Source organism: Cucurbita pepo, chromosome LG12, assembly GCF_002806865.2.
Source record: "Cucurbita pepo subsp. pepo cultivar mu-cu-16 chromosome LG12, ASM280686v2, whole genome shotgun sequence".
Lineage (NCBI taxonomy): Eukaryota > Viridiplantae > Streptophyta > Magnoliopsida > Cucurbitales > Cucurbitaceae > Cucurbita > Cucurbita pepo.
This window is the reverse complement of record NC_036649.1, coordinates 310,428-322,323: the sequence shown is the minus strand read 5'-3', so window position 1 is coordinate 322,323 and position 11,896 is coordinate 310,428. Positions and strand designations below refer to the sequence as shown.

Below are 11,896 nucleotides of genomic sequence, written 5' to 3'. Positions count from 1 at the left end.
CTGAGGAGTAGATACCTGAAATGATATTCTTATTTAGGTCACAGTTCTTTGTTTCTATATTTGATTGTTTTAAGGTTGTTGTTTTTAAGAGCTGGGATGAATTACCGCCCTAAAGACAGCTTCGAGAGACCTTAAGTACCACATGAATTTAGTTCGGAGGAATTTATGTATACCTCGACCATTCTCATAAGACAACTATTTGATCCTACTATAGGGCGAGTCGCCTGCTCTAAAGACAGCTTCGAGAGACTTGAAAGACCACATGAATTTAGTTTGGAAGAACTTATGTATACCTCGACCATTCTCATAGGACAACTACTTGATCCTACTATAGTGTGAATTGCCCGCTCTAAAGACAGCTTCGAGAGACCTTAAGGACCACATGAACTTAAATCGGAAGAATTTATGTATACTTCGACCATTCTCATCAGACAACTATTTGATCCTACTATAGGGAGACAACTTCGAGAGACTTGAAAAACCACATGAACTTAGTTCAGAAGAACTTATGTATGCATCGACCATTCTCATAGGACAACTACTTGATCCTACTATAGTGTGAATTGTCCGCTCTAAAGACAGCTTCGAGAGACTTAAAGGACCACATGTATTTAGTTCAGAAGAACTTATGTATACCTCGACCATTCTCATAGGACAACTATTTGACCCTACTATAGTGCGAATCGCCCGCTTGAAGGACCACATGAATTTAGTTCAAAAGAACTTGTGTATACCTCAACCACTCTCATAAGACAACTATTTGATCCTATTATGGTGCGAATCGTCGGCCCTAAAGATAGCTCTAAGAGACTTGAAGGACCACATGAATTTAGTTTGGAAGAACTTATATATACTTCGATCGTTACCAAGAAAACTCATAGAACATTAAATCTTAGGTAGTTGGCCACATGACTCAAACTCATTCATTCTAAACAAAGTCTTTATTGCTCATCACATCAACACCATCATTTCTAGCACGTATTGATTCTCGAGGGAAATTACTTGCTATAAGGTCAAACAAGCACACCTCTAGTTTCGCTACTTTGAAGTTCACGAGTTTGCTAGAACATCGAAGTTTTTTCTTTAAAAGACGCGCAAACATAAATGTTCTTGCAACTAAATGATAACTCATTTTTTGAGTGAAAGTTAAGTTTTATTCGATGATGGAATTGAATTTAAAATGTGATGAAGATGAAGCTCGTTCGTGATCGAACGATTTTGTTAGTGGGTGTGACAATAAGTGGATTAATTTGAAGTGGGTAACATAGGGCATCAAATGCCAATAAATACAAATAACACCCAACTCCAATGGGTTCCACATCTAAAAGAAATTGAATCTTACCCAACATTTATTAATATTAATATTAATATTTTAATTAAAATTTAGTTTGGTTTTTCAAAATATAAATGATGCCAATTCTACCCACTTTCTAAAGGGGTATAATTGCCACTTCTTTTGGTGGATTTGCTTTACATAGACGACACGTATTTCAATCACATACTCAATAATTAAATTAATAGATCCGTTTGATAGATCCCTTTTCTTTTTTTAAATTTAGGGACTAAAATGAAATGAGGTAAAAATTAAAACGAATGGACAACCATTTTGAAATATCAGGGACTGAAATGAACAAAAGTTGAAAAAACTTACGATCACGAGAGATCTTTCTTTGTTTAGAAGTGAAGGATCGAACCATCAACTTTTAAAATAATGATTGGTGTCTTATTCATTTAACTATACATATATCTTATTCATTTAGCTTAGCTATACGTACGTTGATGTCGATTATTTATGAATTCTTAACCATTCAACTTTTTTTGATACTCAATTCTTCACATGGCTTCCATTATCTTCATGTCATCAATATGAAGACCATCCATTATGAACCTTCACAAGTGGATTCCAAATAGAAAGAAGAAGAAGTGGAGATGCTGTTTGATAATGATGTTAACAATGTTGTTCTTTCCACTATTTTAGAACCCCTTTTCAAGTTGTGCTTTCTTCATCAAACATGGCTTTGGATTAAAGATTAGGGTTAAACTTACAAGTTTGAACTAAACCCATCTATAAATTTTTTATTTTGTGTTACTTCTAGAAAATTTATTAATTTATTAGACACAAAATATAGTTTTTTTTACCGGGTGGTTCGTTAATTTTAAAAAATATTGAATATGTCGTAAAGTTTTTGAACCAAATTTATAATTTAACATAAATTTTGTTGATCTAGCAAGGAGTGAAATATTCGAACTTTTAATCTTTTTAATCAATTGAATTATTTGAAACGTAAGAGTTATTTCAAATTACCGTACCCTTTACAATTTTTTTTTTAAAAAATCGAGAAATTATTTCAAATCATTTTCAAATTCATTCGATCTATTCATAAAGTTCCTCAATACATAAAACCCTAACGGCATTGAATCTTTTCCTAAAATCCAAGGCAAAATCAGACAGAAAAAAAAGGAAGTGAAATGGGATTGAGAGATTCCAAAAATAAAGGACATTGATGGTTTGATGGACAAGATTTTTGACCCCACCGCCACTCTCTTCCTAGTTTTGAACTCCCTACGCGGTGGTTGATCCACCAACCACCCTACTCCGCCGCCACCACCACCGTGTCCGATTCGTTGACTTTTTTCATAAAGTATTACAGTTCAAACGAGAGAGAATAGGACGAGGCTGTGACTATAAAAGAAAGTTATTAAATAGGTTGGTCTATCTATTTTAGTCTCTGAATATCCAAACGTTCCTTATTCTCAAACTTTTTAAAATTATATTTTAGTCCTTAAACTTTCAAATAATAACTATTTGGTCCTTTTTTTACTTTAATTTTGACAAATTAATAATATGACTTTGAATATGTGCGGGAAAAGGGTAAAAATGATCGTTTTATGAAAGTTTAGGGACGAAAATATACATTTTGAAAGTTCAAGAACCAAAATATAAAAAACTTGAATATTCAAGGACTAAAAAAATAAAGAAAAAACTTTTTCAATTGTCGATCTTACAATTATATCACCACGAAAGCTAATGGAAGAACTATAGATTTCTTCTTAGATAAAACCCGCTTAAGAGAATAATTCAATAGTAAAGTCAAAGAAGCACATCTCAATCGTTCATAAACAGTTTCAAACGAACATATTCTAAACTACAAAATATACCAGAAGAGAACTACCCGACCATTTAAGTATCCAATTTGCTACTATAATTATTAGGGTTTCAACAATTTAGACTTTAACTCGGACTTATATTAGTATAGTAATGTGAACACGGCCTAGAAATTTGACTCTACCTTTATTGATTTATTAATAGCATATTAATAATTTTAGTATAATCTTAGGTCATTAACGAGTAACAATAAATAAATATTATATTAATTTAGTCTCGTATTTTTTTAATTATCATTAATATTCTTGTACTTTAATTAGGGCTTACCATATTAAATTAAATACGTGAATTTAAGTCAAATTTGATTAAAATATTTAGAGCCACTAAATTTTATTGTATTTTTTTTTTTTTTTGTACTTTTGGGAGTGAAACCAAAACCACAAATAACTCATGGCATTCAATTTTTATTAATTCCCACTAGAAATAGAAATGTTTAATTAATAAAAAATATGAGGACCCAAATGCAAAAAATAATACTTTTTTTTTTCACATCCATTAACGACAATAATATTGATTTTTTTAAAAAATAAATAATAATAGAATTTTGAAAAATACAAAACAAAAATAATAAAAGTAAAAGGACAAGAGGTACAATTTAAATAAATAGATTCTAGTAGTGACAAATAATAGCATTTTTTTTTCTAAACGTTATCCAATTGATTTTCGAGAAATTAAGGTCACTTAAATAAATATTTTTTGAAATTTTATAGCCGTACACGTGTTGCCGCCACATCCACTCGATCAAAACTTCAACCACCGGACCAACCACAACCCATTTGGCAACAAGCATTTAATTTCATTATTTAAATTAAATATCTTTGAATGAATGAATAAATAAATTAAATTTTTCGAAGAGGAAAAAACCAGATTCCATATTTGAAAAATTAATAAAATAAAAAACAAAATATAAACTGAATTTTTTTTTTCATTCCTGTGTAATGAACATTAGTATACATAAATAAAATAATAATAATTTTTTCTCTTTCTTTATTATTATTATTATTTTTTATCGATTTTTATTTTTATTTTTTCAAACTTTTACAGTGAGGAATAAGCTGAAGATGGTAAGTAAATAATAAACAATTGGTGTTGAGAGAGAGGAGGGGCAAAACCGTACTTGTGTGAATTGTGTTTCGTGTGAAAGAGGTCGAATCAGCACCGTCTATTTGGATGTCAACGGTCTTCAAAATCAACGGTTCGCATTGACTCTTCCGAAATCCGCAAGTTTTCGAGATCGGTTCGCGCAAAACGCCGCCGCTTCGGAGAGATGAGGCTTAGTCGGAGCCCTAATTTCTCCGGTATACGCCAATTCCGTCGGCAGTCCTTTCTGGTTCCAGTGGCGGTGGTTAGGGCTAGCTCTCACCAGCGGACTCAAACAAAACGCGAGACCAGAAACGTTCCGACTCAGTCCTTGTCTCCCTCGCCTCGCTGTCGATCCGTGAGATGCCGCCGGAGATGGTTTCCACTTCGAGGACTCGGAGGAGTATCCACTCGCCGATGGAGATCCATCGCGGCGATCGTCGTAATCTCCGTCCGCCTCACTCGCTCCTCCAGCCGGCGACATTCCTCGAAAATAGAGTAGCTGCGGCTGCGACGGCTTCTTCCTCTGATCCATTGCTTCTTCAATCGAGCAACACTTCGACTGCTTCTTCTTCCGACGGGAGAACATTGACGAAAGCCAAGTGGAAGAGGAAGAAGACGAGGAAGCAGGATCGCAAGTAGAATGAGAAGAATCACGAGGAACCGAATCCAATTTCTCGGATCTGGACCGGAAAAGACTAGACCAGAACGAAAATCTACTCCTCTGTTTCCTACTAACAGAACCAGTAGTAACAAAAGAAGAAGTAGAAATACCGCCGCCGTAATAAGTAGGTTGAACCTGTGGAGTACTGTAAAAGCGATGATGAAATCGACGATGTCGCTCATCCAACGGACTCTGAAAGCTCCACGACGAGTCCTCAACCTTCCGCCGCGATACATACGGAGAAACAGAGCGCGGAAACACAAGAGGCGGTGGTGGCGGAAGAGGATCTGACTTCCTCGGTAGATCCTCCCTGGCATAGGAACGATGTCGAGATAGCTGCACTTGGTGAGCCTCCGCCCTAGCCTGAGCCGCCATTAGAGAGAGAAGCCGCTCCCGAAGACATGTAGCACAGACTCCAACAGCACTTGTGACGTCGGAGAGATGCTTCTTGCACCTCATTCCGCAGCGGAAGGGGAGAAAATCAAAAGAATCGAAGCAAATCTATACGAAACCGAAAACAACAATGAATCGAAAGGAATTGAAAGTGGAATAAAGAATCAAATTGAAAACCAGATTGATGAAGAGGAAGAAGAATTATGATGACGATTACACATACGGAGAAGCATTTTTGAGAATTGAAAGAGATCTGAGGAAGAAGAAGAAGAAGAAGAAGAAGAAGAAGAAGAAGAAGAAGAAGAAGAAGCAGGAAAAGGAGAAGGTTTGTCTTCTTCTTTTGTCTCCGAGGGGAATAAAAAGGTAATATCACTCTTATCATACGTCTCTGAGAGAGACATCAACTGAGTAATATTTATATATTTATATATTATATATATATATAGAATTAACTTTTTCCTTTTCTTTTAAAAAGAAATCAACTTAAATTATTTATTTAATTTTCACTCTTTGCCTTTATCTTTTCCATATTTCAGTTTGGTACTTATACTTTTGCTTTTTGCTTTTGGGGGGTGATAGCTTATTAGCTTATGCAATTAATATGCGTGTTTATATATATATATATATATATATTTTATTTCTTATTCAATTTTAAAACAAATTCCCTTAAAAAATGAAAATGTTAAAAATTTTAAGTTAATATTTTTAAAAGATTAATTAAAAAAATAATTATAGGATTATATATATAGCATCTTATTCTCATTTTTATTTTTTATTTTTTGCAGTCAACTTTAAAAGAATTTTTTAAAAAATAAATATATTTTTTTTTTATTTTTTTATATAATTGTTGTCTTATATTATTTTATTATTGGCCTTTTGTGGAATTTTGAAGGTTAAAAGATTATTTGGAATCTATGAAGGAACGTGAGGCAGGCGACAGCACATACTGTGGGGCCCGCCTCCACCAATTACTTTCGATACGGTTAAACTACTTTGAACCGGTAAACGGTAAACATTAATTAATAAATAAATATTAAATTATAAATTTAATCCTTATATTTTTATTTTTTTAATTTATATATTTTTTAGATTTAAATTTTTATTCAATATATAAATTAAATTTTAAATATATATATTAATATATATATAAAAATATATATAATGACGATATATTTTTAATTTTTTTTTAATATCCTCGTAAAAGCAATATAATTATTCTTTTAACTCAAATATTTCATAAAAACTTTGTTCGAGTATGGTAAATTTATAGATATTAAATATTTACTTGTCTATATAACACGGTTTTAAAATATAAATATGTCGTCTTACTTTCTTCATATATATATTAAACATAATGGAAGGACGGGAAGTGGGGTTGTCGTGCTGCTATCCTTTTTTAGGTCATAGGAAAAATATTTCTCTACTCTCGTTCCCGCTCCATGCTCGTGAGGAAAAGTAACGAACGTACATGGAGGGCATAAAAGGAACTTCGTCTTACTCTTGTCTATTATAATTATGTTATTTTATTGATTACTCATTTGAAAAATTGATATTTTCTTTTAAAAAAAAATCATTCTAGCTCGATAGAGTTGACCTTTTGACTTCGATAACTTTTGTTCCATTAGGATTTGATTGACTTTGAAAAGGCAACAACTCCCATCAAACTCTTAAATTTGTCGTGTTTAAAAAATACTATTATATAGTTTTTTTAATAATTTATAAAAATATTGACCGAAATAATTTAAATTAATAAATAAAGATTTATGGATTATTTGAATTAAGATTGACATGAAAATGCAACAACTTTATGTCTCTCTTAAAAAATACCAAATTATTTTTTTGAAAATTTGGTATTTTCTCTTTTTTTTCCCTTAATAATTGACTTTATTTAAAAATGAATATTAAAATGGCTATTTGATTTTGACAGAAGTGTCCGTACAAAAAAAAAGCCATTATTATTATTGTAAAAAAGATTAGGTCAAAAAATGTTGAAAATAGAGTAATAAATTCACTTATTTAAATTTTGTTTATTTTAAAATTTTAATTATTTAAAAAAAAAAAGCTTAAAATATTTGATTACAATAATACCCTTGAAATTGAAGAAAGGGTATTAATGTAATTTTTAAAAATTTACTAAACAATAATAATAACAATAAAAAATATTTTTAATTTTTTTTTTTGTTAAATTGAAAGATATTTTTTAAATAAATTATGTATGATGTATTTAAAATTAACTAAAATAATAAATTTAAAAATATTTTTATTAATTTAAATATTTAATAATGTAAAATTTTAATGGATTAAAATAAAATATTTTTAAATTTAAAGAAAATAAAAATAAAACTGTATTGTCAATTTTCAGAGTTGGCAACCACCTTGCTTACAAACTGTCGGGTAGTAAATTCCATCACCTATAAAATAAATGATTATTTATTGTTTATTTCTTATTTTTATTAATATATTGTACTATATAATTTCAATATTTCCCTCTATTTTTAATTAATAATATTTAAATATTTCTTTATAAATTTGCCCTCAAATTAATTTTTACTTGAGATTATTTACAGCATTAATTATGATATTAAATGTACTATGCCACATATTTATTCTCCATAAATATATATATATATATATATATATATATATATATATATATATATATATATATTTTTATAAATAAATTAAAATTTATATATTTAAATAATTTGAACTAAGGTGGTAAAAAATCATGTCTTGAAGTTAAAAGTTTATTGCAGTAAAAAAAAAAAAAAGTTACATCGATATCTATTAACTAAAAAAAATCTACTTTTTGAAAATGTACAAACTCGACAAGAAAAATATAAAAATACGAAATATCGTAATAGTCTCGTCCAATCATAATACTCGGCACCCAACTCGAAAACAGCAACTAAACTCAACCAACATAAATGGATGTTAATATCTCAACAACTCGTTCACAATTAAATTAAGTTCCACGTGTTAAATTTGAACGAGTATACTATTCAAAAATAGTCTCTATTTAAAAAATTTATGGTATAAATAATAGCAGATAATAACGCTAAGAAATGAAATTAAAATATTATTAGTTTCAAATTGATATTAAAAATAAAGTTTGTGTTATAAAATTTTAATAATTTTTAAAATTTTTTAAAAATCTAGAACATGGTGTCTTTCAAAACGCACCTTATTATAGTAACTTTTAATTATTTTAAAGTATTTCTTAATTATCCTATCATTGTAATTGCTCTTGTTCGGATGTATCATCGATTCATTCATGTATTACTCGATGTCACAAATTTAGTTCATGAATTTTAGTATAAATTTTCATCAAAATAAAGAGGTAGCCCTAGCAATACTGTTGAGCAATTTGGTTTTCCTCGTGTAACGACTCAACCTCATTGCTAGTTGATATTGTCTTTTTTTAGACTTTTCGTTGAGGGTAAGGTTTTTAGATGCGTATGCTAGGGAGAGGTTTCTACACAGTTATAAACAGGAAAACTGAGGATAATATCTACTAGTGGTGGGTTTAGGTTGTTACAAATGATATTAGAGCCACACGAGGCGATGTGCTAGTAATGAGATATTGTTTGTTTTGGCCCTTTACGTATTACTGTCATTCTCACAGTTTTAAAATGCGTCTACAAGAGAGAGGTTTTCACACCCTTATAAGAAATGTTTTGTTCCCCTCTCAAACAAATGGGGGTTCTCACAATCTCTGAGGCGGTGTACTAGTAAGGACGTTGGACTCTGAATGGGAGGTGGATTGGGGGGTCCCATATTGATGGGAGAAGGGAACAAGTGTCGGCGAGAATGTTGGGCCCTGGAGGAGGGTGGATTGTGAGATCCCACATTAGTTGGAGAGTAGAACGAAACATTCTTTATAAGAGCGTGAAAACCTCTCCCCAGTAAACGAGTTTTAAACGAGGAAAAATTCAAAAGGAAAAGCCCAAAAACGCATCTGAATGGATAATTGTTACTTATGTGGTAACAGTAAAGCTTCTCCAGCCAGCAAGGGAGGAAAGTGGTAATGATATTGATGGTTCTTCCACGTAATGATGAAAACCGTGCTGCTTTTGGGGCTGTTGTAAGTAAGGCATGCTTTATCGTAGTCATTTCACATATTGCTTCTTTAATTTGTGTGAATAGAAATAAATGCTCAAACATAGATGAAAAAACATCTTTTGGCTGCATATTTTTCGTGCTCGTTCTCCGTTTAACGGAAGTTGTAACAGCTCAAGCCCACCTTGTACGCTTTGACTTGTTGTGTATCATCGTTAGTCTTACGGTTTTAAAACGCGTCTACTAGGGAGAGGTTTCCACACTCTTATAAGGAATGTTTCGTTCCCCTCTCCAATCGGTGTGCGATCTCTCAATCCAACCCCCCTTGGGGGCCAGTGTCCTCGCTAACACACTGCCCGATGTCTGGCTCTAATACCATTTGTAGCAACTCAAACCCACTGTTAGATGATATTATCTGTTTTGGCCTGTTACACAACGCCGTCAACTTCAGGGTTTAAAACGCATCTATTAGGGAGAAGTTTCCACACCCTTATAAGAAATGTTTCGTTCCCCTCTCCAACCGATGTAGGATCTCATAGAAGTCAAGTAACTAAAGGGTGTGGAAACCTCTCCCTAGTAGACGCGTTCTAAAACCGTGAGGCTGACGGCGATACGTAACATGCAAAAATGCACAATACCTACTAGCAGAGGACTTGGGTTGTCACAAATGATATCAGAGCTAGACACTAGACGGTGTGCCAACGAGGACACTGATTCCCATGAGGGGTGGATTGCGAGGTCCCACACCGGTTGAAGACGGGAACAAAACATTTCTTATAAGTGTGTGGAAACCTCTCCCTAGTACACAGGTTCTAAAACCGTGAGGCTGATGACAATACGTAACGAGACAAACCAGACAATATCTGCTAGCGATGGGTTTGAGCTGTTTCAAATGATATTAGAGTCAGACACTATACGGTGTGCCAGCGAGGACGCTGGGTTCCAAGGGGGTGGATTGTGAGATCTTACGCCGGTTGGAGAGGGAAACGAAACATTCCTTACAAGGGTATGGAAACCTCTCTCTAGACACATTTTAAAACCGTGAAAGTAACGACGATACGTAACGAGTCAAAGTAGACAACATCTTGTCGTGATGGGTATATTACGAGGAATTATGAGGTGGGGCAAGAACATGGCTTCTTGTACATACTGCCATGTTTGTTTGTTTGTTATGGAAGGTTGTAGTTTGAAGCAGTGATACAATGCATCAGCAGCAATATCCTTGTACACATTCCAAAACAAAGAGTGATGCCAGGAAAGATAGGCAGCTTTTGTCATAGAGGGTTATATGCCTGTGGCTGTCCCCCACCATGTTGTTGTGTCACTTGGACATGAAAGCAGCTATGTTAGTTCTTGAATTCTGCTCTTTCTTTATCTGCCAGCCTTGCTATTAGCCAACTCATGTCTTGGCCTTCCCAAATCATTCATCAACATTCAAACTTGCAAAACTCAATTGGGTTATATATACTCCTTTCAATCTTCTTGGTTTTATTTGCTCCAACATGATTTAGCTATGATTTAGCACGTTTATGAGGGATGATAGTACACGTTATGTTGATGTAACAGTTCAAGCTCACCGCTAGTAGATATTGTTCGTTTCGGCCCGTTACGTATCAGTCTCATAGTTTTAAAACACGTCTATTAGAGAGAGGTTTCCACACCCTTATAAGGAATGCTTTGATCCCTTCTCCACCCGATGTGGGATCTTACAGTTGAACTATCGAGAAAGAAAATATTACGTAACTATCACGCTCTCGAGAGGTCTACTTCTCTCTTATTTTGAGTTTTGTGTGACCTATTGATCGAAAGTATATGCTTTTTGTAACGACCCAGATCCACCGTCAGCAGATATTGTTCTCTTTGGGCTTTCCCTTTCGGGCTTCCCCTCAAGGCTTTAAAACGCATCTACTAGGGGAAATTTTCCACACCTTTGTAAATGGTAGTTTGTTCTCCTCCCCAACCAAGGTGGGACATCACAATTTTAACTAGTTGAGCTATGTGCAGGTTAGCGAGAGCGAGAAGTCTAGTTCTCTTTATGCTAAATAACCGACTCTTCCTTTGTAAGAGCCCAAACCCATGGTTAGTAGATATTGTTCGTTTTGGCCTATTACGTATCGTCGTGAGCTCAACAGTTTTAAAACACATTTGTTAGGGATAGATTTTCATACCTTCTTGGAGTCAGTGTCCTTACTGACAATTCAGTGTCTGACTCTGATATCATTTGTACCAGTTTAAACTTATCGCTAGCCGATATTATCCACAGGCTTACGAGAAATAATAATAGTAAAAAAAAAGTGGGTAATATTTATACCAACATCTCAAAATTATTTAGGCATCAACTTTGCTACAAACTCTAATTTTGCATTTTTTTAGAAAGAATTAAATAACAATTTTTATAATATTCAAACTTAATATTTAAAAATATAAATAGGAAATAGAGACGGAGTACGTGGCAGCCCACGTGGCATCTTGAGGCAAATATATTCGAAAATCTTCACATTTTTAACGATCTTTTGAGAGAGAGAGAAAAAAAA

The 11,896-nt window shown here is 33.1% G+C and overlaps 1 protein-coding gene across 1 annotated transcript; it reads right to left on the bottom strand.

Annotated features, from left to right (window-relative positions):
- Nucleotides 1-4,191: 4,191 nt before the first annotated feature.
- LOC111806558 lies at nucleotides 4,192-5,694 on the bottom strand. The gene has a single exon (XM_023691925.1). The coding sequence runs from the start codon at nucleotides 5,367-5,369 to the stop codon at nucleotides 4,356-4,358; it is 1,014 nt and encodes a 337-aa protein (XP_023547693.1). The 5' UTR covers nucleotides 5,370-5,694; the 3' UTR covers nucleotides 4,192-4,355.
- Nucleotides 5,695-11,896: the final 6,202 nt, after the last annotated feature.

Coding starts and splice junctions, on each gene's coding strand:
- LOC111806558 (XM_023691925.1), bottom strand. CDS start 5,369: ATGAGGTGCAAGAAGCATCTCTCCGACGTCACAAGTGCTGTTGGAGTC.